Source organism: Gallus gallus, chromosome 7 (genome assembly GCF_016699485.2).
Source record: "Gallus gallus isolate bGalGal1 chromosome 7, bGalGal1.mat.broiler.GRCg7b, whole genome shotgun sequence".
Taxonomy (NCBI): domain Eukaryota; kingdom Metazoa; phylum Chordata; class Aves; order Galliformes; family Phasianidae; genus Gallus; species Gallus gallus.
In genome coordinates, this window is record NC_052538.1 from 24263662 (window position 1) to 24291172 (window position 27511).

The following is a 27511-nucleotide window of genomic DNA, read 5'->3' on the forward strand; positions in this document are numbered from 1 at the left end:
TCTCCATCATACTAGCAGAAGTTACTGACATAAGGAAACCAAACTTTTCCGCTTCATTGATAGTTCAGTGCTAATAGCAATAACGCAGTTCTATTTATAAAAAAGTAAACAAAAAGAGAACCTCTTCTTCCCCTAGATTTAGAAAGAAATGTAAATGAAGTCTTAACTGGAGAGACTGTAAGCCAATTGGGCTAAAAAAAAATAAACTAGTTTAAACAGCACTTATTTTTTAAGTAAAAATTGCTTAGACAGTGAAAAAGCACTTAAAATAGCTTCTGAGAAATCCCAAGGATAGTTAAACACGCTATAAGGGAATATGTCTCCTCCTCAGTAGAGGGAGATAGAAGATACTTTTAAAGCATATTAAATTTTAGCATTTGCTCTCAAGGCATAGTCCTGCTAAAAGAGAACAGCATAATACAGAAGTACAGTGATAACCATGCCTCATCACAGCATATCAACGTTACAAGAAGAATGATACATGTTCAGATACGTTAGAATAAAGACACACTAAGTGTAATTTAAGAAACAAAAATCTATTGAGAGTCAGCTAGTTCCATTCCTGCTTAAAAAAAAAAAACTACACACAATAAAATTCACTTGGTATCTTTTTCACAGCCCTGTGTTGCATAGTCATTATTTCCAGAGCACCTTACACTACAGAGTCAAGACACTAAATACAGCCATTTAAAATTATAGTGCATTGTGCTTTGAGAATTTCACAAGTGATTTTCCTCTTTGGATTTCCTTTCACTGTACAAGTTGATAGTTCTCTATTAGCAAGACAGGTTTTGATCCTTCCCATCTCAGACAAAGAAGCTCCTGATTATTTCCGCTGTAGAGTTTTTGGCGTTCCTCCTTAAGCCTTCCCAGAAGAGGATGTTCTCAGTAAGCTGCGAACGGAGCAAGTCATTACTGTAGAACACCTCTGGACTTGATAATCTTTGTAGGTCCCTTACAACTCAGCTATTCCATTCTATGTAACTTGTCTCATCAGCAGAATTCAAGAACCAAGAAAACGGAATACGCGAAATACCAATAGAAAACACTCAACAATTCACTCTGTTAAGGATCTAGCTTGGTGTTACAATCCAAACTGGAAGAAAGAAATGCAAGTTACACCATGACCACACCTGAAGAGGGGGAAAAACAAACACCCTCCACTGCTGCATGAAGAAAGTGATGCATCACATGCTTTTCTTCTTCTACTATGGGAATGTAACTGGTGGTTTCCTTGCCCAGTACAGTCTGAATAACGCTGGGTAAATAAATGGACTTTCTGACAAGAACAAGCACTTCACTCTTCTAGGGACAAGAGGTAAACACAGCAATTGGTGGTGTTTATTGATATGTAAGTATTAAAAAGGCTTCGAAATGTGTAAAGAAGGCAGATTCAAGAAATGATAAATACTGAAGTAAGCAGTTGTGTTGGACTCAACACACAACATAAGACTGTCTCATTCTGAACACTTCCTGGTATTTCCTTGTCCTCCCACTACAGAGGAACGAAATAAATCCTTCAAATTTCTCCACATCATACAACTATCCATCAATTAGCTTGTCTGCATGCTTTGGGAACTAAATTACAGACACCCATAAGAACAACATTTGATGATGGTATTTCTCTTGAAAGCTCTACAAGTATCTCCTCCTTCAAACAACACACAGAGTGCTTCAAAAACATCTTCCCTTGAGGTACCAATAAAAAACACTAAGAAATGAATAATCTTACTGAAGCTAAAGGAGCTACAGCTAGCATAGCAATGGCTCAGGTGAAAAATAAAGGGAGTGAAAGATTATTATTAGCTACCAGTTATTTTCCAGTTATCCAATTTAATGGCTTTAAAAACAGAAAAACACCTCTGGTTTCTACCACAACATGACTACTTTCAACTGGCAAATGAGCTAGCAAAAATCACTCTAAAAACCATTCAGTTTAGGCTTAAAGGGCAGCAACAACATAAATCCATCATTACTCTGACATAAGGGGAAAAAAAAGTTACATTGTGAAAGAAATGAGAGAAAAGGAAAAAATGCAAATAACTTCACGGATATCAGTTCTTCATTCATTGTTCAATGAGTCTGTAGTGCAACAAACACATTTAGTCCTTCCTTTCCAAACTGAAGTCATTTATCTTTTAAACTTTGAGACTTCCCTTTTACTAATAAATACTGCAAAAATTGTGTTACTTCTCTCCCTCTACTGATGCAGCTCGCTTATTGCCTTACTAACTTTTATTACAGCTGAAGCTTCCATAATTCAGTTCCTTTTCACTCCCAGTCCCTTTTGCTAATAATAGGCATCATTTCCCCTTTTTCTTGGGGGAACATACAGAGAATCTTTTTAGTTTGCCTCATTATTTTTGACACCAGTCTTATTCAGTGGCATAAACTCCACAAGTCCATGCTCCTGCTGTTTTTGTTTGCAGCACTATACATTTGAAGCCTCTTTGGGCTGTGATATTTGCACTGCAGTCTCTGAAAAATTCATAAAAAAAATTCCAAAAGGAAAAGTAGACATGCAGGCAAAGAAATACCTGCTGTTTGTCCAACTTGTTGCAAATGTTCAAATGCCCCTAAGCCCCCAAGTAATTAAGGAAGACAGCTTGAGCAATTTAAATATTAAAAGCACACTTTATTATTTAAACATTTCATAAGAGGAACACAGAACTTCTGCAGCAGACAAAACTGCAGTGAAGCCAAGATTCCAAGCTCACGGTATGCTGTCAGGAAGAAATAGGATTTTCTTGTATTTGGTGGAATATAAATTTACAAACCTCACAGCAGAAAGTGGGAAATTGCCTCTTGTTAACCTTAAACACAGGATTCTGTAACAACGCTTTGGTCACAGCTTGCAAACTCATTGCTTCGTAGCCATCTCAAATTCACTACCAGTATCTACATACAGAAGTACATTCAGTTTGAACCCGCAGATCACTTGGCAATTTTGCATTATTCTGCAATTCATGCAGGTACTCACAGCCCACCCTGAAATCCTCAGCTGGACAAGGCGCTTACTACAACGACAGACCTAGCTGCCGTTGACTGCTCTCAGCTGTGCTGCATTCAGGCTTCCTCCCACCTGCAGCTCCCAGAACACGCTTTTGGTCAGCCCTGCTTTTACTGCCCTTAAGATAGTCTCGCACCCTTCCTATTGTTTAATGGGGCCACAGGATCCAAGTTAGTTAATTTCAAAAGCTGTTTTGCTCTGTGCTCCACAGAAGCATTAGCTTTCCTTTCTCTCTCATGAAAAAGGCTTTTGAAACTCCAGAACTCTTTTGACCTTTTATTCTTTCGCAAATTAGAGCTGAAAACCTATTTGACGACGGAGACAAGAACATCGAAGTTAACAGCTTTCCCCACCGCTTTCTGAATACCAGAAGATCTTTAGCTACTGTCTGTCCTGATTGGCTTTCACAGAGATCTTATTAAAAGTTACAGTTCTAAGCATTCCTACGGGATGTGCTCAGTAAAACACCGCAGTTACAGGAGCTTTATTTCACTGGCAAATCTTTCCCGGACCCACACTATTACTTTATATTATTATTCAGAAACCAACACAGAGCAGCAGCTGCACAAGTTCCACACAGCTGATAAAACGCCTCCACACACACACACAGAAAAAGTCAGATTTAAACAGTTCAGAGCTAATTTTCTTTAAAGAACCTGATCAAATAGCCATCTTCTCTGAAGGTTTCCACTGGCACCTCAGGCCCCACCTCATAACTGTCCACAAACAAAATGTGTGCCACTTGTGCCACTCAGAGCTAGCAGACTTAAAGGCTGTGGGACCTCTATGTAGAATGCAAAACAGGGCATTTCCAAGACACCACAGAGTGTCTCAAGACTGCACCATGAGACATAAAACCACTGCCCAGCCTGCAGCTGCTACCACATGGCATTTTTTTCTTCAGAACACCACCATTTTCCCCCCCCATTTAGCCCCACTCTGAAGGAAAAAATCAGCAACACTAACCTTGCACAGACGCAAGCTTCTGCCAAAAACTCAACGTTAGCAGATTATTCCACATTCTTATTCCTTTCTCAGCCCACACCTCGTGGCTGCAACTCAACAGCTCGACTCCAAAAGTGCGCTTTCCAGAGCCCCCACATGAGGCCCACCCTAGGGCCACCAGGTGAAACCGTTTAGGGCCCTGCAGGCTGCACCAGGTGCGAGGGGCCACCTGTGCTAAGCATGCTGCTCAACAACTCCCCAGCAAACTTCAAAGCTTTCTGCTTTTTCAAATGAGCTCTGCACTAATTAATCTAAATTTATTGATAAACCGGAATTATAATCTGCATATTCTTTTAATTACTACTCCTTATCTATATATACAACCTAGAGAGATTCTTCCCTACTAAAAGCCTAATGGAAAATAAAGTTAAGAAATACACTGGTGTTTTTTTTTTCTTTTTTCAAAGGCAGCAGGAAATATATATATAACGACTTGACAGACAGTAATTGCTCTAAAGAAACGTGAAAATAAAAGTCAATTGAAATGAATGGTATTTACGTGGACGAGATGTTTATTTTTGCATTGAATTATTTGCCATATGCAGTTATGTGAAATGGATCCAATTTAAATTCCCTGAACGAAGTCTACCCACACATAACATACTGTTCAAGATCATGGTGGATTTTCCACTAAACCATGAATATAGCAATACCATCTTAATTATGTTGCTGTAGGACATGAAAATATCAAAAGGATAAATTTAATCCCTTCCATGCAGCTTGAATAACTGCATTTGGGGAAGAGGAAATGAGATTAGGGAAGAAAGGAGTCTCTCCAACTAGAGGTACTTGTTCTCAGCCTTTATCTCTGCTACGGGTGCATGGCCCATCACAATAACATACAAACTCCTAAGGAAAGCAAGAAGTATTGTATTTCCTCATTCCATGCAAGGCTATAGAGGAAGAACCCTGGATTTGAGGACTGAAAATTTCATCAAAATATGCCTTACCTTTGAAACTGAAATTATGTATAGGACGTATTAATTATGAGATTCCAGCATATGAGGAAATACAGGTCAAAACTGAGGATGGCTTGGAAAGAGAATCTCTTTTGGACTGCTCAAACCATCAGTGTCTCAGACATCCCAAAGCCCCTCTTGCATTATCTGAACCTAAATTAGACAGCAGGAATTTGTGGCTAACCAAGAGTTTTGAAGTCTCAAAAACAGAAAAATCTAATAGATAATGTTCTGAGATCATTACATATTATATAAGAAATATATATGTATTTAGATATCTTCTCCATTTTCTGTTTTATTAACTTATTGACAGTAACGGTAAGATCTACTTTTTCCCTTTTGATAAACTTACTTCACTATATGAGCAGTAGGAGTACCAAGAAGAAGCTAAGAAAAAAATAAGGGAAAGAAAAGTAGCAGAAAGCAAATACTTCTGTGCTCTGTTGAAGGGAGCTTGCAGTTCCATGTCTAGAGCAGAAATCCTAACGCAACTAAATCCAAAAATCCAAAAGCCCTAAAATGCACTTGTCTATTTACAGTTAGAGCAGCACAAGATAAGGGATTTAGGTCATCTTGCATAGATTTCCTTCAGTGAACAATTTTGTTAGTTCCAGACATAGCATAAGCTGCATCCAACACACACTCTATAACATCAAAATGATGGAGGAGAAGTAATTATACATATAAAGACCTGAAAAAAAAGAGAAGAAATATTTGGCACAGTTTGATCTCTCTCCTTATCTTTTCTGGTACTATAAAAGTAAAACCCACAAGATTATTAGTAGAAGATGGGAAGGGCTCTCAAAAGCCCTCCATATCAGTAAACATATAACCAATTCAAGGAGGGACTTCTTTAGGGGCTAGCATAATAGATAATATCACTGTTTTCTGAATAAGTAGTACATTAGTGTTTACAGAGTGTTTTTCTCAATGAAATTGCTATATATGTAGTCTATCTTGAAAACTACTCCAGATTTTTTTTTAATGGTGTCAGATGTGGCTGCCTTTTACTGTCTTCAAAATGAATATCATCTCATTTGCAAAATTTTCAGGTTAAACTTAGTAAATTTGATCAAAGCTTTCTAACTTAAAGAACTGGCTCTCAACTTAAGATGGACATAAGTAGAGCAGAATTAAATCTGTCTTCCCAAAACTCATCTTTACAGTCATGAATCTGTCTTAAAAACTTACTATCTGTTCCTTCTAGTATTGCTAGCTCACATTAATACAGATGAAACCAAGCAAGATACTACTGAAGCAAACAGGGAAGTTGTCACTACAAAACTAGGAAGAGAAATGAAAACAGATGCTGAGTGCATTGACACTCTTTACACTTAGTAGACTGAGTGTTGTAACAGTATCTGTTAATAGGTATGTTTATCACAGGTGATGGGAAGTTTTTAAGAACTCATTAAAAGAGAATTACATTATCAGCCAACATTTGAATGTGCAAGTTCCTCAACAGTAAACTGAAGTCAAACCAAATTAGGGTCATGTTTACTGCTTGGATACAACAAAGCACATACAAAGCACTTGTTGGATAGGAATCCCATGTGCAGAGGAAGCAGGGTTGTGCTTCAGAGCACACACATTACTTCTCAGAGATAAATGATTCCATGACATCTAGCCAGTGTGTTAATTAGGGTTAACTTCCTTTTTTTTTTTTTAATAACCCTTATGTATTTATAGTGCATGTGTCTAGGAAACAATCCTCCATATATTGGTTACCCTGCACATAGCAGGGGGGTTGAAACTAGACGTTCTTTTCAACCCAGGCCATTCTATGATTCTATGATATATCAAAAAATTTCCACTAGTTTCACTGAAAATAAAGTTCTCCAGAGCTATGCGTTTTACGTACAGAGTTAAATCCTTAATGCTGTGAGCAAGCAACTTCTCCTAGGCCTCACTGGCTCTAGATGGTGACAAGTTGTGGGGACAAATGCCATTTGCCATCATGATGTTACCTCTCCCATAATAGGCAAAGAAGCCCTTGCTCTTCCTTTGAGGTCTGCTTGAGGCCACATCAACTGGTCCTGCTTGGAGCAGCTCAGTGAGGCCAGGCAGGTGAAATCACTGAAGTGAAGCTGTCAAAAAGATAGTGCCCAAGGGCATAAAAATATTAAAGTAAAGGTGCTGGCATAGTCAGTAGGCACAGCTGTTTACATTGTGAATGTCTACTCAGTGCATTAGATAGTAAGGATGAAATGAAATGGTACGAGGTTATGTGTGAGTAATAACTGAGATTCTCCCCATGGCTCTACCCCTCCTTTTCTGAAAGGGTCAAGGCAATTCATCCATTTCCTCCTGTATAAAAAAGGGATTAACAACATTTATTAATTTACCTTAGAGCTATGGAAATTATTAGTTAGTATCTGTGTGGTAATATGAATATGTCAAATGGGCAATAAAGACTAAGTATGCTTCCCACCTCCATGACGAGGCAGCTCACACCCACGTGTAATGTATGAAATATGTATTCAACATTTTAAAGCTCCTGTTATAAATCAGTGCCATTTGTCCAAAGGAACCCAAATGTATTCTTGAAAAGCCTTTACTACCAGACATACAAAGCCCATGAATGCGGACAATGAAGCAAAACCTGACACCTCTAAGCAGGACTTCTAAATTTTTGTGAAATTTGCTGCTATCAATTTTAGAAGATTCTAAGCTGTAACCATGAGCTTCATTGTGCTGAAGACTCCTGTACTTCTCATTGTTTGTTTGGGAATTTCACTCCCTCTCCCCCCGTCCCGACCCCTAAAAACAAAAACAAAAAGGAAAAAATTCAACTCACATTCTGCACTGTTTAAAAACACCAGTAAACTTGCCTAAAGTCAACCTCTGTCTATGTGCTATCATTACAGAATTCTTTCTATGGCTAACCAGCTAATAAATAGATACAGAGAATGCAGTAGATGCAATAGCATTTCATCTAACAGAAACTTTCTGTATATTGTTCCAAAACTACTGCTGCATTAATGAAACTATCATTACTAGCCACAGCATAAGTGCAATTAATGTAAATGCCATGAAGATTCTACTCATATTTTTTCCACAACTTAATTAGGATGGTGAGAGCTTTAATAGCACTGCACCTCTTTTCCCTAAATGAAGAAAATCTCATTGTCCTTGTAATTCTTACTTTCATTACAACAGCAGCATGAGAGATGGATTAGGTCCCTAATGAGCCTTTCGAATGAACAACCCCATGAACTTGCTGAGGCATTGTAGTGAGAAATGTACATTAGTTAGGCTTTGGCCTTTACAAATTAGCAAAAATTCAACATGAAAATTTTCCCTCCTTCATCCCATTACTTTTTGAAATGCAGGATATTGAGAAATCGGGGAGAAAAGAGTCTCAAGAGCAGCTACATCAAAGCATGGCATCTGTTATCATCTGTATCCTCTAGTGTTCTTTTTTCCCCTCCCTATTTTAAGATTACTAAAGCAAAGATTTTAAATCTCATTAACCTAAAACTACACAGTATCTTCACGTCATTTTAGTTATTTATTTTTAAAGACAGACTTCCTCATATAGCCAAAAAGCAAAGACTAAGAGCAGGGCTAGGAACATACTGTTTTTTATATTTAGGAAAAAACTCCTGCTCACATATGGAGTTCAAGTTGAGTCAGAACCCTTAATTCTTAGTGGAAATCTGCAGTATTTTACATGTGATTTATATTTATACGTGTGATTTAATGTTTGACAAACTATGCAACGGGGACATCAGGAGCAGAACAAAAAAGTTTTGTTTTCTTGACATTTAAAGCAAGCCACTTGAAAAATCAGGTACTGAAGTAACCTTGAAGTAGGAATCTCTCTTACTGTGTAACCTCTGAAATCTTACTTACACAGTGTTTCCTCTCCATGCACTTTGCTGGCTGACTTTCACAGAATTCAGAGCCCACACCATGCCTTGATCTCCCACCGAAAGCACAAACTCTGACCTAAAACTTATTTTAAATTGTAACAATAGTCCAACTTTTCTCTAATATTCTCTTTCTCTGTATTCTTATCTGCAGAACTGAATCTAACAACAGCTGTACTTAAAAAGCAATTTGTAAAACTCTCAGGTCTATAGAAAACATTGCACACAGTAACAGCAAAAACATCACTAATTAGATATGAAGGTAACGTATACTTAAACGATGTCCAGAAGTTTTTCTTTAAAAAAAAGAGACACAACTTTTTTTTTCCAAATTTTCCTTCAGTTATCTTAATCCTCCAGAACTGTCTGAAAGAATATGGATTTTGTCAGCCTTCTTTCCTCTTCTGCATGTTTTACCCCCATCCAGTGATATGTTACCCGATCCACAGAACATTATTGAACACTGAAGTAACTTTAAGTGATTGCAAATAGCAGTCGCATGAGGTTGCAGTTATGACTCGCATAAAACTTTCCAATTGCAAAATATGAAAAAGCATAAACTATGTTTTGTCACTATTATGAGGAGGAACAACAGTATTTGGACATTAAAGGGAATGATAAAATCCAGCTAGCCTTGGCTGGGGAATTCCTCTGCATAGCTCACAGCAACATCTATTCCAGCATTATACAAAATTTCTCAAACTAGAAGATCATTAACAATCCCTGTAGATTATTAACAGTCGTTTCCTAACTATTTGAACACGCCATAGTAGCAGAGTACAAAATAGCCACAAATAATTCATCATAACTAATGAGTAAATACTTTTAAGTTCTAGGACTACATGGAAAAAGAGTAGAACATGCCTGCTGATCTACCAGGTGGGCTTGGGAAAAACTGCACATCATCAGCCTGCTCCTCTTTGAGCAGAAGTAAAGACATTGGGAATGTATCTGAAAAAAGTAAAAGCATGTATTCTGGCAGGTGAAATCCCTTTACACTACTCCAAACATTCCTCAGTATATGTACGTTCAGCACCTATTACAGGCAAAGCTGCTTAAAAGAAAGCTTTTATCTTGAAATAATTTCTTTGGCTAGAAAGAAAGCTTCACCTTGGCAGAGAAGATGAGCTGTCAGTGGTGTCCCTAGGGGAACAGCTGACACTGATGTTTGTGACGCACTAACTTTTCCACAAGGAAATGATCAGCAAGCAGCATGACAGCCATCACCTAGGCCAGACCCCTGTGGCCCTAGCTCTTCATTTGCATTTCTATCCCTCTGTGTTGGTCTCTATAGACAAGGACAAGGCCCATCTTCAGAAGTTCAGTTCTGACACAGAAATGATGCGACGGCAGGATGAAACATGCAGGAATTCAGAGGAAGATTACAATAGACTTGTGCAAAGACCCTCACCCATGAGGCTTTGACATCCATGCAAGGTCAAAGTCTCCATGCACAGCCTTGATAAAGCTGCTCCAACACAATTCAAATTGCAACGAGGTAGCCTTCAACACTGCTGTCAAGCTACACTTTACCGATCATGACAAAATCATCCATATGACTAATAGATGAAATCCATCCAAGATTTAGAATTTCATTGTTTTTAGACAGCATATCAGGAATTGAAAAAGTCTTAACAAATGAACATGATTTAAAGTGGCCGGAAAATGAAAGATGAAATGATACAACTATTGGCAGCTGTTCAAAATTAGTTCCAAGCACCAAGCTGGTATCAGGAGAACGACGTTTTAATCAGTGAAAAATAATTTTCTGTCGGGGAAAAGGTTTTGGAGATGTAATTACAACACTATCCATTTACCCTGATAAAGGCTTCCCAAGTGATAAGATGCAACCTGGCAAGAAGACCTCATTTTTCCCCGAAGCTTGAGATTACATCCTAACGTAGACGTTAATGTCTAAAAAAGATTCTTTACTGAGCTTTCTGAATATAAGATTGGTTTCCCGTTGCCCTCTGAAAAAGAGACTGTATTTTACAGCAACTGAACTTACTCCTCACCAGGGGATGAAAAGTAATGTGTGGGGCAAAGCACTTTGCTCAGCACAGGCAGTATTACAGAACACTTTCTAAGCTTCACAAAATTAAAGGTTTTATCTCACATATGTTCTTAGCAAGTCTGTGGGAAGCTTGCATTTAACTTTGAAATAATTATAACAATTAAAAGAAAAAAAGTTGAATTTATATGATCTTAGCCATCTAGAAATGTTCCTTAAGCAAGGTATCTGCCTAAGTATTGACAAAGATAAACAGCAGTTCTCAACCACATTTCTTCAGTATTGTAACTCATCAGAGTGGGTACTGTTAGCATAACATCTAACTATACAGATGCAAACACAAGGTCTTTTCTTGAAGACCTCTGAACAAAGCAGAAAAGGAAGCAATGTATATTCATTATGCCTACTGGGACTCTGATTCTAAAATTCATACCCAAATATTTATTTTCATAATAAAATGTAGAAGTGTGTACACAGGGAGCACCATTACTTGCCTCTACGTACATAAATATGGAGACAGACATGAAGTTTGGTACCCTCAAGGGCCCAGCAGCTGACAGCAGCCCTGCAGACAGCTTGGTTCCTTCCTGGCATAACCACCATCCCCATCTGGCAGATAAGCACCAAGTAGCCAGACAAGACAGTTAAATCACTCCCCAGCTTCACCTCCAGGCAAACACACGTGGCTAGACCCCATCCCTTTGCCGTGTAAAAGCAAAGTCAATGGAGAAATCTCAGCTATAACCAGTCACCACAGGAGATTTTGACTGAGGTACGTAACAGTGGAAAATAAAACTAATTTTCAGTATGCCTAATAGATCACAGTTTATTTAGTAATATCATCGCTCTAGGCAAGCTTTTATCAATTGTTTTACAATTAATTTAGTTTACAGCTGTCTAAACATGGATGCATCATGAGTTCATGCATTACCCCTGAAAGTGTTTATTTGTATGGTGTGAGGAAGTATCTCCAGGAGGTATTAAACTCTTTCTGCTAAAAGACTGGGCTAGCACTTGAGATGCTCTTTTTTCTGCATTTATTTTCCTTCAGTGGGTTGCATGATACCTTGCAAGTTAAGATTTTTCTAACTGATTGCTCACATACTGATTTTGAAATAGAAACAAGAAAGGGCCAAGCATCTCCTGTGTTACATAATTCATTGCCAGCAATTATCTGATGTATATATTCTCAAATGCATGGAAGCAGAGAAAAATCCGATGTGTCTTTCTACATTCACACGGTCTCCACAGTGCTGACAACAGTAAAACCAAACAGTTTCCTTTGGCAACAAACCTAAACAGATATAACCTGGAAGACATCCAAGAAAGCAGTATTAATGGGACCAAAGTATGTAGTGGAAGTTGGATAGAATCTTTCTTCTGATCCAAAAAGAAAAAAAGTATGGAACCTGAAGTTCACTGAATTTGTCCTCCACTCTGCCAACATAGGAGCACTTCTGTAAGAAGTCTACTTGTTTAGTCAGTTTGAGCGCATTCCTTAAGGTAAGTGAAAATGTGCTTTCTAAACCTTCTGCAAAAGTTTGTGTGTTTCTTTTCTTTTTTTTTTTTTTTTTGGAGGGGGGAAAAGAGGGTTGAAATCAGAAGTTATATTTATGAGTTGAATATGCAAAAAAAAAGCCATACAAAGTTTTACAAATTAGATTTCCTCAACATGAAATGCTGTTGAGAGGTGCTTATCGTCAGTTCATGAAGGTAGTGGCCAGTGGACCAAATGTGGCCCACAGATCCAGTCATATATTTCACAGGAATTATATTTTTTTTCCTCATGTTGTTACTAGTGAGTGCCACCATAGCTGTTAATGTGTCACCCTGTGGAAGGTATTTGAGAAAGCTTCAGAAAAGAACAGGTTTCCTTTCACCTCAGACCACATGCAACTTCAATACACAGTCAAGGCCAGGCAACATCTAGAACACTTAATTCCTCCTTCCATCAAAAATATGAATCGAAGTTAAATGTCTACATGGATATCAGTAAATGGGGAAGTGAAAAGTCCTGCAACACGTATGTATTTCTGCAGCTGTAAGAGAGAACTTCTGCTGAAACCTGCTTGGATCCCTGTGCCAGCCTTATAATTTGGGGCTTATCTTTAGCACCCTTCCAGCCCTATTCCTGCTGCCCATTATACCATAAGCCCTTCTGTATTTGTTGTACATCACCTCTAAATGCATTTCTTAAATTGGTTGGGTTTGTTTGTTATAAGGGACTTTGTGAGTCATACAACAGGAGGAAAGATTTAACCAGGCTCCTAAAAGATAATGTCATCTTTAGATCATGCTCATTATAATTCATAAGTATCTCTCTACTTGACAGGTCTTTGGTTGCAGTTTCAATCTCACGCTAGTTTTTTCTTGAGAGCCCTTTTCAATTTTCCACATTGCTAATAGAGCCTGAGGCTAAGGTAAAAATCATTTGGGCTTCTTGAAAGGATCAATAATTTTTATGCGCCATGCATTTTAGAACACACAGCATCACTGACACAAACACTATTCCTGCACTGATAAATATAACACATCAGAATGTCAGAAGTTTCTTCACAACATTTTCTTTAAATTTATTGAATAAGTACCTGCAATTCCACACCCAAAAAACAGTGTTATATTTAACAAAGCCAAAATTATATATATATGTATATATATATATGTATACACACACATATACACACACGCATGTGTATATATATAAGGCTTGAAATGAAGTTACTGGAAGATTGATTGAATGTAGTAATTTTCTCTGCATCCTGGCTCACACGAGAGACTATTTAGAGGAAGATGGTCTAATAATTTTGCTACTTTTAGGTTATTTCATCAGCTTTTGTGATGGTTTAAAGTTCATCTGGCTTTCTCTGTCACCCACACAAAAAGTCAAGGGTAGCTGATCAAGTGCTTAGATATGCTGTACTCAAACAGTTAGCTCAATAAATTATTCATTCAGCACCATGCAGAGCAAATTATATTTTAGCTGGACAGTCTTCTTGCTTGCAGTTCACACACTTACAAGACAAGCAAGAGATTGCACTGGAAGAAAGGAATGATCCAGTAATATAGAGCTGTTTCCTTCCAATTTAAGGCTTCTAAGGAATTGCTCACAGAGCACATTGGGGTTGACAACTGAGTGCTACTCTGTTGGTGTCTGTTTAACCCTTGCCAAGAGCTTGCTGCTTCACTTAAGGTACCCTGAAGCCTCTGACAGCCTCAACAGAGATGCCCATGATTCACAGAGAAAGTGAGCGCTAAAGGAACTTTAATTGCACAGCACAGCAAATAGGTTTTTAAATGAAGAAATCTCTCATAGAGACATATCACAGGATCAGAGGTGAGGACAGGGAGAACTGCAGGAAAGATTAAATATGTTGTGCTGTTTTTATTCTTTTCTCCCCAGATATGATCCTTTATTTGCCTCTACTCTCCCTACTACCATTTCCACTGCAATTTAGACTGCTTCCTCAACTCAGGTTGCCCCTAATTCCCAACTTTCTTTCTCCTGCACTGCTGTATCCTTGAGATTGAATCTCTGAGCATCAGCATACTTGGTCTGATCCTGCAAGCAGGTCCTCTCTGCAGACACCAGGAAAAAAAAAAAAAAGAATGTCAAGTGTTGATGTGCCTGTTTTCCATCTGCTGAGTTGATCTCCACTATGCAGTGTTCAGCAGAGCAGAGTTGTATTTGCACATCAGACTTTTGTGACAATTAAAAAGACTCAGTCTAACCAAAAATGTTTCATTGAAGAAAGCTGTACTGAAAATATCCAAGAGTAAGCAAAAATTGATTTACCCATGGAAAATGTTTCCATTGCAAAATGCTGTTTTGTAATTGCAGCCTTTCACAGAAATATTAATTTTAATTAAATAGTGCATAGGAAATAATCTCAGAAAAAAAACACCCCCCATTTGAACAACAAAGTATTTTGAACAACTGAGTACTGCACCTCATCCCAAATGAAGACACTGAAATGTTCCATTGCCTCAAAAGTTTTGTTTTTTTTTCCCCAGTGCATGGAAAAAGGAAGAGAAGGGAGGAAATAAGGAGGAAAATACAATCCATATTCAGAGAACAGAGTACTGTAGAGTACACAGGCCGTAAAAATGAGATGGCAGCAGGTGCATTAATTAAACCATCTCAGTATGAACATTACCCAAAATAGTTCATTTTTTTCCCCATTGACAGCTCACTACCCATTTTCACCCAGCCTGGTATATGATAAGTGAGAGACCAATCTCTATCATGTTGGAGGCTTCTTGTATGCTGGAAAGGAGAGCTGTACTTCAACTTTTGGATCCAGAAGCTTTTACACATGGATGGATGCCTGATTTTCAGTGCTAGGAAGAGATTAACAGGCTCCGGATGGCAAAAAAAAAAAAAGAAAAAGAAAAAGAAAATCCCTAGTGGGACAGAGCCAGGCACCAAAAAAGGGAACACTCAAGTAGTGCCCAAAGCACTTATTTGGAAAAAGGGGATAAGTGGAGTTGTACCCAACTTGGGTTGGGAGGACTGTGTGGTGACCCACTGCCTTCCATGCCAAATGATGCATGCAGGCAATACTAATTGGAGGGTTATGAGCTACCCACTCAGCCCCCAGTTAATGATGATTCTCTTCTCCCTCCCAAGGAAGATGTTATATCTGTTCATTAAGCTGACTGACAGCTCCCCTTCTCCCTGTTCATTTAAATAAACTTGTGAGGTAAAATATGTAAGTAACCTATGCTGCACATGTAAGGTATTTTTTCAGTCTACAACCGGAAGTTTTTTCAGTTCACCACTGCAGAAACACAAGTAAACATCTTGTATCCTGTGGTTTGCTTTCCTCTGGCTGCATATTTCTTTTTCCTAAGCTATTGCTTTGCAGCAAACCTCAATCATTGCTCTAAAGTTGTAGGAGACATGTCTCTTATAACTCCCTTTCATTTATTCCTCACTTACTGTGCCACCACCCCCTCATCAGGTCAGCTTTCTTTCATCATTGTTTCTGAGCTCATTATTCAACATTTAGCTGAACTGAACAGCATTTACCATTCATTAGGTATTTCTAAGCTGAAGGTGATCACATGATCCAGTACTTGGATTTCATTGTAGCTTATGTTCTCTGTTCCCATAGTTTAGTGGTATGTTTAAATTTGGCTTTGAATACCATTGTTGGGAGTGATTTGCATGAATAGCACAAATTGCAAGGCATGAAGGATAATGCCAAGTAGAAACAAATCTATAGCATCACTTGATCAAGCCAGCATGCTAAATGATGCTCATAAATCTCCAGTCACTTTGCTGATACAAGACTGAATCCACTGTCTGATAAAAATGTTCAAGTCCATGGCTGTTAGTAGGCTACCTGGCAGAGAATACTATTATGATATGCATTTCAGAAACAATAAAATAAATCTTAAAGAATAGACAAGGAGAAGGAAAAAAAATGCCTCCTTTCCCAAATTCTTGTTTGGTATATTTCCATTTGAATTCAAATTTTCATTTTTATATTAAGAAATGGAAACTGGTTTTGAAGTGGAAAACAAAGATCAAGTCATTCCTTCCTAATTCTCTGTTTCCCTCTCTCCAAATGGAGAGACTTATTCTCTTTTTAAACTACTACAGCTCTGAGAAAATTACAAAGATAAGAAATGAAAAAGTGAAGGGAAGTAAAGAAAAAAATAAGGAAAAGAGGAAGCCGAAGACTTTGGCTCTCTGAACTAAAAATAGAGCTAAATGAAAAGCCTAAATTTATTAACAATTAAACTCATTTATCAGTAAGAAAACTTTTCATTCCAACTACCAAACCTTTGCATATAAAAATACTCTGAGGTGTGCTTAGTCCATCTCTCCAGTGGAATTCTGTGCATTTCAGAAATAAGTATTTTGCTGCATACATTTGCCCTGTTAATGGCTTTCAAAGCCTGTGTCCCTATGAAAGGATAAAGGGGATTTAAAACCATCTCCCTCTCTTTCACATCTTCATTTACCTCTGCTTGAGATAGTTCTCAGCAAGGAGTCATCACAATTTACATCTCGTTTTCAAATAAGATTTAGACAAAAGCTTTTTTTTTTTCTTAATGGGATGAATACTGCTGTTCACACGGTGGACAAGTTTATTTCCTGCCACAGATTCTGAAACCTGGCCTATCTCCAGAAAAACATCTCCTAGACATACAGCTCCACACACTTCATGCTCACATTAGCTGATCTCTCTTTTTCCTGGTTCTCAAAAGATATCAAAATCTTGTATTCGTACTTAAATACTGAACACAGAGCTAAACAGTACATGGAGAAAAATACCCCTTATTTCATACCAGTTACCTTCCATAACTCAGAATGCAAACAATTGAGATGTGATGTGATTCCTGTTTGACCAGATTACTTATCAGAAAAAGAGTTTTGGAAATCCTGCCACCATGCTGTTTTCTCCTTGCCAGAAATGCAAAAAAGAGGAGACATTACTGGCCAAATATCTCACTTTGAGTCATCCCTGGCACGGTCAGTCTGCCAAGGCAAATGGTACAGGACTGGAAATGAGAAGAGGCAAAATCCTATTAGAAATACTCCAAAAAGGCATGTTTCAAAGAAGAGCTGGGAAAGGAAAGATTTATGGCAGTAACTTCACTGATACCAACTGAGAAGTATTCCCCAGTTCATCCTGCCAGTATTTGTCTTGATGACACACATGCACACACACCAATGGAGGAAACACTACAATCAAAATCAAAATAATACAAGTGGATTTGTCTTATTGGCAGATAGGAGTCTTGTGCAGCTCCCTGTAGAGAATGCAAGGTAATGAGATTAGGGATGAAAAATAAGATACTGTATAAAGTCAGGAAAGCAAGCATGAGAGAGACCCCAGGGTAGTTGTGGATCATTTCACTTAAGCCCTGTGTTTGCCAACAAGAACAAGCAAAGTAAGCTGTAGGATATTTACAACCAATATGTATGCAGGTATAGTACATGGAAGTACTGGCACAGTGCCTCTGAAGTATTGGTTTGAGGCTCTTGCTTGATCTTTGAGGCACAATGTGTCAATGTGTTGGCGTAGGCATGTATCTCCTTATGAATATTCAGGCTAGTCTGCTGGTTTCATATTGTATTTTCAGTATTCCAGTATAGCAACTACTTTCCCATCAGGCAGACAGTAAAATTTATGTGAATTTTGGAACATGAGACTTAAAATATTTCTATCTGTTAATTTTCCTTAACAATAAACCTTAATTATATTATAGACAATTGCATACTTATAGTCATGCTGCATTAATATATAAGCCAGAATTCTGCCAATGTTTATTTTGCTATATATTTTATGTTGCACCAAATTTTCCTTTAAAACAAACCAAAGCAAAAAAATAAAACCTATCTTATAAAAGGAGATACTTCTAAGGAGATCCAAAAAGTAAGATCATCCTCTCTTGTAAAAATTTAATCTTGAATATGTTATCAGCCTCTTCTCTTCCCACTCTACTCTCAAACAGAACATAAACTGTAATAATAAAAATAATTTGCATAATAAGATTTTAATTCAAATAGTCAGAATAGGAAGCAGGAAAATACTAGTTCAATAATGCAAATAACTTGTGCGTTAAGTTAAAACATTCCCTGACAAATCTTGCATGGCCTGACTAAGTCAGCATTTTTTAGGGAGAAAAGGTGATTAAAGCACTGCCAAGCCACTCTCTGTGCTTCTGAAAAGCACGTAGGAAGCTCCAGCAGGAACTGGGGCACAGAGCAGGTTGGTAATTTGTTCAAGCCCACACAAGAAATCTCCTCTTCTTAATCATGTTGCTGTCCAGCCAGCATACTAGATGCAGGATTTAAAATTCTTGTTACCACATAAAACAACCATATTTTTGTCACAAACAGGAATAGCCTGCAGGGAGCTTATTTATGTCTTAGATTTAACTGTAAGATCTTTTAAAGCATTCTAATTCCATGAATTTAAAACCCAGAGTTTGAATTTTTTTTTTTTCAGATGAGATGCTACACGTGACACCTCACAGAAAGGCCCAGGCTGTGCTTCAAAAGAAGCAGAAGAGACTTTTTTTTCTTTTTGGAACATAAGAACCTGAAAGCTGTCACGTAAAATATGTATAATGATATATATGTTTGTTGGTACATATTTATATATAAACTCGTACTTTATATATAAAGGTGTAGATACTTATCTACATACACACACAACCCATAAGCAAATAAAAATGTATTCAAAGGAAATGGGCATTACCTATTTTTACAAGATTCTGAACCTTGTGTCTTGGAAGAAGGGGCTTCCCAGAGCCAGATAAGCAATAGGTGCAGTAGGTGGGTGCTAGACTGAAGCAAATAAACAAAGTAGATTCTGATGCCTCTCTATGAGCTGCTCATTTAGCCTGAAGATAAGCAAACCTGATCTGCATTTTCAGATACATTTACATGTATTTCCTTCTTTAATAGGGGCTGTGACTGTTTGGAAGGCAGCTTCCTTTAAATCAAGAACGTTGATGGTACTTTACATTATTATATCAGAAGACTCTCAGATTCACCTCTTTCTTCTTCATGTAGACTTCATCATAAGCCATCACTTCACATCTTATCTACTAATCTTACCCGATAGTAGGGGAGCAGGATTGTCTCCCTCAGCACAATATAGAAGGGCTGACAACTATATTTACTTTCGAGGACAGAAGTAACAAGACTCAGGCTGAATTACAGGGAACCTGTGGTGGTAAGCCTGAAGGACACAAAGGACAGTGTTACTGCACCTAAAAGTGATAAGAATTATAGAGATGATGGCAGAAAAAGTAGTTCACCATTTGGTTTCTTTGGCTTTGAGATACTTTGAGATTAGTCATTCAGTGAGAGGATTGAACAGAACAAGCAAGAGTAGGACTGAGACAAACAGAAAAGAATGCAGTAAATGGTACCAGGGAAGGCAGAGATGAATCACAGCCCACATCCTACATAAAGGTTCCTCTGGATCTGATCTTTCTTCACACCAGAAAAAAAAGCAGCAAGCTCCTGAGAAGATGGCTCAGCAGGTATAATGGAACTATGAAGCTATGATGCAAGATGAAATAAACAGCAACACCCTGTCCCTTCCTAGACAGTTTCTTTGGTATTCTTAATACGGGGCACAATCAAATCAATAAAATCATAATCAAATCAATACAAACAATCCACTCCTCACACCACAGAAAATTTCCTGCGTATGAGTTGCATGGTGGAAAAGGGACACTTTAATCAAAGCAGATTCTCTTAGCTAATCACAGTGTCTTTTACTTGGTATTGCAAAGCATCAAGGGCTTACCAGACATCATTAAATGAGAAATATTAGAAAGCCACAATTAGAGAAATACTCTGAAAGAATTGCATGCAAGAGTCAAAAACCTGATGATTCATCTTAAAAAAAAATTGTAAATGTCTTATTAAACAGAATATTGAAGCTACTCAGGATGAGAAAATTACTCCTTCCCCAAAAGAAAAGAATACAATGAAGGCAATAAAAAATATATATCAAAATGGAAATGAATTATTTAATTGGAAAACTGATTCTACCATCACTTTTTTTTTTTAATAATTGCAAAGAAATGGGTTTCTGTAAAAGCAATATCTAAAATGTTATCCCGCTCCATATAAAGAACTGAAGTTATACACACATACAACTTCACTGGTAAGTTACCTCTTGCACTGATAATTTCATGCACAGAAATCTGTAAAAAGAATCTGGGTATAGCTATACACTTGAATTGAGCAGTCAGCAGAAATCTGGAACAGTATATTTTGAGGATTTGGTATCCCATTGACAGGCTTCAAAATTATTATTTCAATTCAAGATGAATAAACAAATATTTAGATGATGGAAATTATAAAAAAAAGTTGAATTATTCTAAAAGAAGGGAAAGAGGGAGAATTTCTTATCATCAGCTGTATGTAAATTTTAATGTTTGGAGACTAGTAGGAATTATTAATAAAAACTTTTTCTTCCAGTTGAACCGTTCTAGGTTCTGATACTGTTTACTGGAACATTTGGTTTCAGTGAGCATATAGAGAACTTTTCAGTTCATCCTGTTTACCACTGCATAAATGCCCTATCACATTTGTAAGTGATACACTAAGAATTAAATTCACTGGGCTCAACTGAAACACATTTATAATGTGAAACTTAACTTCAAGAGTCCTAATGAGATTCTGTAGCCATTAGTTTTTTGAAGCTAGAAAGGCAGAAGGCAGATAATTAAATATTAAATAAACAGAGCACCAGGAACAGAAACCTAATGCAACTTGGAAAATGAAGACAATTTCCCCCAAAGATCCTTAGAACCACTAGAGTGCTCACTTGCTTTCTTGTTTCTTTCATCAAAACTGATCGACAACCTCTTCTGCCATTGCTAGCTGATATCCATTTGAAAAAAAGACTTTACTGGCCTGTAAAATACCAGTGCGAGTTAGTATCACTGAAATTGTTCTAGCCATTAAAGAAATGAAGTATAAATTGGGGGAAGAGCAGAGAAGACTGAAAAGAGTAGGTTGTGCAGATAGGGAGGTCCAAACTTATGAAGGAGGTGGGCCTATTTCCCCCTCCTTCCTCCTGGCACCTCAGCAGCTCCGTCAGCAGCCACCATCTTTCCAAGACTCTGGCAACAATGAAACAGACATGACTTACTATTCTGAATTCCTCTTGAATCTCTTTTTAATTAAATCTTTCCTTCCCTCCAGGGAAGCTTAATCAAAAAAACAACCCATCAAATTACTAACTTAACAGAAGCAGCTTTGCTCTAAGCCTTGTTCATTTGCATAACTGATGACTGTTTGTCTTTGCTTTGATCTTCCTGGTCATTTCAGAGAACGAAGTGAGTCTATGTGTTATATTCTGTTTATCCATAATACTTACACTAAGTAAAAGGATAAGATTTTTTTTTTTTGCCAGTATATATAAGAATATTACAAGAAACAATTTTTATCACTCTAACAAAACTACCAGAAAGTAAAAAAAAAAAAAGTTATTGTTGCATTGGGCTTTAAGACTACAACTACAGAGCTTGTAGGTGTCTAAGAAGAGCTAAACATTGCTGCTTTCATTACTACATTATTGAGCTTACTGCCTCTTTGTTAAGAGCTGTACCAAAAAACATTTTCATTCCCTGAGGTTTGTGAGTTAGTGCACTAGTCCCTGCAAACCAACAGTCCGTCTGTTCCCACTAACTCTCATCAAAGACGACACTGAGCAGTAATGTATGAATATGCAGAGGCAGCTGCAGATGTATTTGTAGGTAGTCTCTAGTGCAGACTCCACGTCTATCATCACCAGCATGAGAAAATTCTACCATGAGGATGAAGACCCCATGTTTCACACTTCCAAGCACAGAAAACCCATTCCTATCTTGAAGGAGTCTAAAACAATTACTCTCTCTGCACCTCATGGAAGAGAAGAACAGGCATTTCCAGCTGTGAACTTTTCCTCCTTGCCTGAGTACTGAAATAACTGCATGTCTTGGAATTTACAAAGCTTAGCTTGAACATGACTTTATAGATTTGCTCTAAATTCTGCCTAAGCTAAGATTATAGTTTCCCTTAATGTAAGAAATAAAAGGGAATAACCTTTCTCTTCTGCATTTCTTTTGGCTACTTCAGGATGGTACTTTATAGTCATATTTAACTGGTTATTATTCTTTAACTTAACATAAATGCACTATTCCTGCCAAACGATTTTAGTTTAGCACCAGTGGCAAGTTAGCTGTACCCACATGCCATATAGAAATGACTGGAAGGGAACAGTACTAAAAAACTAAAAAAAATAAAAATAAAAATTTAAAAAATCCCGACTCACATCCAACCACACAGCTCTCACACTTTGTATCTGCAGGTTTACATGGAGATCCTAAAAGTTGCTGCATACAGACCCCCTGGGGAAGTCACTCAGGAGAGACACCACAGATTAAAATGGTTTCAAGACTTGATTTTTTGTGGGTACTGCAAGTACTGCTTTTAGAAGAAGTGCACCAAGAGTATTATTGCCTGTATTACATCACTGCCTAGGCATAAGGGTCTTTTCCTCTAATCACTGCTAGCATACTCTTTATACTCTAAGAGATGAATATTTAATTATGATGAGATAAACCAGGCATGCTCAAGCTCCAAGCAATTAAACATGTCACATAAAGATACCCAGAGAAATTATTAAAAAAAGCCAACACAAAAAACACCAAGCAAGAGACCCAGGCCTTTCTCTCCTCTAACATCCATCCTTTATCCTAACATTTATGGGTGTTATGCTAATTTTCATATGCTACATTTTTCATTGCAGTAGGAAAACAGATAATTGCACTTATAATTGTGGTGTTGCCTTGTAAAGTCTGTCAGGTGTTAGAATAGTGACCTTTGTGCCTGTGCTAATTAGATGAAGTTGTGAAAACAGGCACTGTACATCACACTGTACTAAGGCTTAGAGGTTGTGAAGGGTAGGAGGAAAATCTGTTCTATTATAGCTCTGACTCACTGTCTGCTTGTAATCAGAGAAAGGCTGTCAAGTCAGGACTTCCTTATTTAATTCGCAGAAGTCACTGAAGTCCAGACCCAATGACAGAACTGGTGGGGTTTGGATCAAGCCTGTCAAAGCAAGTGAAATTGCATACATTTGTCTTGAAATGGGATGAGTCATGGAGGTTGCTTCCTGCTTCTAAAGTGGAAAATTACTTATGGCGTAGTGAAAAGATCCTTTTTTTCTATCATTTCTGCTGGGGTCTTAAGAAAGTAGAATACCTCTTTCACACTGGTTGACCTTGCCCAGCAAAGCCAACTGCAGCTCCTGAGCAGAAGTAGAGATGAAAAGCACATCTCCTTTAGTTGTCTAAAAATGTCTAGGCTTTTGAAAACAGTTACCGATGAATGTGGGTGGTTGGATTGTAATCCAAACTCATAATGGTGCAGTAAATAGATTACTTTGACTCACACACAGCCTCTCTGAAGGAGGACCTGGGGAGCAGCACCAGCTACCAAATGCAGAATTCAAGACAAGAGTTTATAATTTGCAAACAAATCTAACGTTTTGCTTAAAATGCCTAACATTACAGTTATTTCAGAGACATCTAGAACTCAGGAACGTGACTGACAATGCTAGCTTTCAGCCTATAATGTCTGCTTCCAAGCCTATGTGCCTCTCCTGAATGATAAAGCCAATTGGTGGCTTTCTTTGAGCACAGAAATCGTACAGTAGTTCTCCACCAGGAAACCAGGCCAGAAAGTCAAGGAAGTGCCTCAGAAGCTCCCTGTTCTGTAAAGGCTTAGCCCATGCTCAAGATGAGGCTAGCACAACCCTTGGGATGGAAATAACCATTAATACATTTCTTCAGAGCAAGGAAACGGGAAAAACTGTGAGACTGAAACTTTTAAAGTGTATTTACGCAGACTTCTTTGCACTGTCATAAGCAACACCATGTACATAACACTATTAAAGCTAGCTATACAGTTTGCAGGCTGCAGTAAGCTTTCATCTGTCCATCCAACAGCACCGACAACCAGGCTCCTACCTGCCTGGAAGAAAGAGAACCAAAAATACCTTTTAGACTATTGGCTCTTCAGAACATCTAAAGTATTTTCTGTGATGCTTGTACAAAAATGATTATGACAGAATAATGTAATATTATTTATATTAAAATAATATCTATATTTCTACTAACTATTGTTAGTAGTATATACATAAATATATATAAAGAATACAAAAAGGTACACAACTTTAACTTATTCTGTTGTCAGTAAGTTGGATACAAAGTTGGCATAAAATCTGACAAAAGAGCAGAGCAAAGCACTTTTAGATGATGTACTCAAAAGAACAGCAGCCATCAGGAAAATGAATAGTTCTTTGTAGTGACAGGTACAAACACACCTCGTATTGCATACATTGGCAGACAGGTTTTAAGAAAAATAAACTTCACAGGAGAACAATAACAAGGATTTACACACTGGAAAAACTGCCTTCCGAGAGAAAGTTGATCTGAAATTCAATAAGAGTCATTCCTTTCATTTTCATGGAGTTTCGACCAGCTCCTAGATGAACTGAGTCTGAACACGAATTCAGTGAATAACTGTCCAAAAATAATGAGAATTAATATTACATATAAGATGAGCTCTGCACTTAAGAAGCAGAGCTGGGAAAAGGGGATTTGATAATCTATAAATATTTGAATGCTGCAAGCTACATCTGATTGAAATTCATCAAATTTTCATTTTCTTTTCCAAACAAACAGTCTCTGTGAAAAATGTCATAGCTGTTTAATCTTGCTAGGGGTTGCTGAAGGAGGTTCTTCCTCTAGAATTAAAAAGAAAGTTATCTTGATACAAAATTTACAATAAATAAGTAAACAAAACCACACAGACTGAACTGAGTACTTCAGGACAGATGAGAAATCCAAGGGCACTATGTAAGGCCTCTCCTCCCTTTTCCGTGCTGCTCTGTTTTGTGTTCATACCAACGCCTGCCCCAAGTATAAGACAGCGTAGTGATCAAGTGCCCACCTAGGATAACACACACCCATTTTCATATCCTATCAGTTTTTATTTGATTGTTTGGTGCTGCTCTAGGCTTCTTCCCCCCAACCCCCCCCCCCTTTCAAGTTAGTTTTGATGAACCTTAACTCCTGAGGACCATGCTATTTCTGTTGGTTTTAGGATTCCCTTTGCTTTTGGGACTGCGGAGAATGAGTGCTCCTTGGCTCGTTATCATGTGGGGCAGACACTTATCTATTAAATATTTAGACCTTCATACAGCAAGTGATGCTGCTAACTTGTTTGATTTAAATTATATCCCACTGGCAAATCAAATTAGAGAAGATTTGAGTAAATCTACCTTTTAAAACAAAAGCTGATTTTCTTTGTTCAGCCATTTGTGGGATTAACTTTTCTAATGGGTTCTTCTGCACAGTGTTTTTGTTTTCATGGATACTAAAAGAGGATGAATTATTCATTGGGGTGGAGGTGGAAAAGCTACAACATGCATTTTCATAGCATATTTAGTCCCTTTTGTCCTTTCCATAAATCAATCCTGATTACTATAAATGCATGTGTTACTCCTAACGGTTCACTGATGACTCACTTGGACCATTAATTCAGACCTCCTCTAGTGCATTAGGAAGCTGCCACATGTAATGCTGAAACTGGGAGAAGACCCCTTGTGACCTCACCTCTCTCTCTGCAAAGACAAGTCTCCATCTCCAACTACTTTCCATATGCATAATTTTACAGACATGCCAAATATTCTCCAATAACAAAATGCCTTCCTCCTGCTGCTCCAGTGATAAATTTGCATGAAGAGAAAGAAAGCAGCTTTGTTAATGTTCAGTGAATTGATTTTCTGACCTAGGAGGAGGACAGAGAGCAATGGCTTGTAGCACCCACAGCAGAAATGTGGGCAATTTATGTCCAAACATATAGAGACATCACGGAACTAAGAGGAGAATGACTACAGCTATGTCACTGTTGACATAGATCACATGGCATTTGTCTCTGTTCCTGGACTGCTGATGAGCTGTCATCACTGAAGAACTACTGTCATCGAGGAACAATACCTCACCATTTAGAGCAGAAGTAAATGAAACTTGCCAATTCTTATCCAGGTAGTACAGCATTCATCAACTCCTTATAGCCCAGCTGGGAACAAATAGAGGATTTTACCCATTTGAAAATTATTATTATTATTTACTACTATATTGGCAACACAGTGCACTGAGCACCTTTGGAAGAAAAATTCATGCTCCAGAATTCCTAAGGGCCAACACTCAATCCTTCTCAATACACATAACAGAACTGTGCATGAAAATGTATTTATTTCCTTTCCATTGCAATTCCTACTGTGCCACAACGGTTAGTAGTGCATACAATTCTGTTTCATGCTCTGGGACTCTGTGCCAGACTCAATCATGTCAAAGGGGAAGTCTCCCCCACCATGACACCATAGTTACTCTTAGCAGTTTCCACTGCAATGGGTGTTACTGAACATTTTTTGGGTACTTCTGGGCACCAGACCAAGAGGAGCCCAGTGTGTCCCACTGCACCTTGATACTTTTTTATTCCATAAACATTACACAGGATCCACACAATTAATGGTTCAGAAAAGAGTGCATTAACACTGGCCGCTAAAAGCCTTTTCAAGTTAAGAATTGCATTAAACGAGCAATTCAAACTTAGTAGCAATAATAGGTAAAACTTAGTAAGAATTCATATTGAGAGTATCCCATAACATCAGATTTGGAGCTGTGCAATGCAACACAAATACTGTTGGCATATTATAAACTAATTATTGGGGTAATGCGTCTGCAATTGACTAAGACAGGAGGGAAACAAAGAAACTCTTCCCCAGAAAACCTCCAGCACCTGCGTCCAACTCATTGGTGAATCAGTCCATGTGGTCTGGAATCTGGACTTCCCTAGCCCAATACAAACACACCAACACAACCCTGATGATGCTGTTCAATGATCCTTTAAGTTATTTACTTAGGTAACCATCACGACAAAATAACTCCCCAAGCTTCAGTTACCCACAGCCAGTTTCAATAAGACTTGAACCAAAGGGAAAGTCATTTGTTCACCTAAAAAAAAAACAAATAAACATTTGCACCCCCATTCACTAGACACCTAAATAAGCCTGATTCCTCTCCTAATTTAGGACCAACATAGAATGAAGACAAAATC

The 27511-nt window shown here is 37.8% G+C and overlaps 1 protein-coding gene across 6 annotated transcripts in view; it reads right to left on the bottom strand.

Moving 5' to 3' along the window:
* The window catches only part of CNTNAP5 (contactin associated protein 5), a 264296-nt gene that overhangs the window by 231296 nt on the left and 5489 nt on the right, over positions 1-27511 (bottom strand). The window contains exon 1 of one of the 6 annotated variants that reach the window (XM_046943625.1): positions 3977-4085. The exons of the other annotated variants lie outside the window; for them this stretch is intronic. Within the exon in view, the coding sequence (XP_046799581.1) occupies positions 3977-4031 (55 nt within the window). The 5' untranslated portion in view covers positions 4032-4085. Of the gene's footprint in view, positions 1-3976; positions 4086-27511 lie in introns of those variants that run through there. 6 annotated transcript variants of the gene reach the window in all.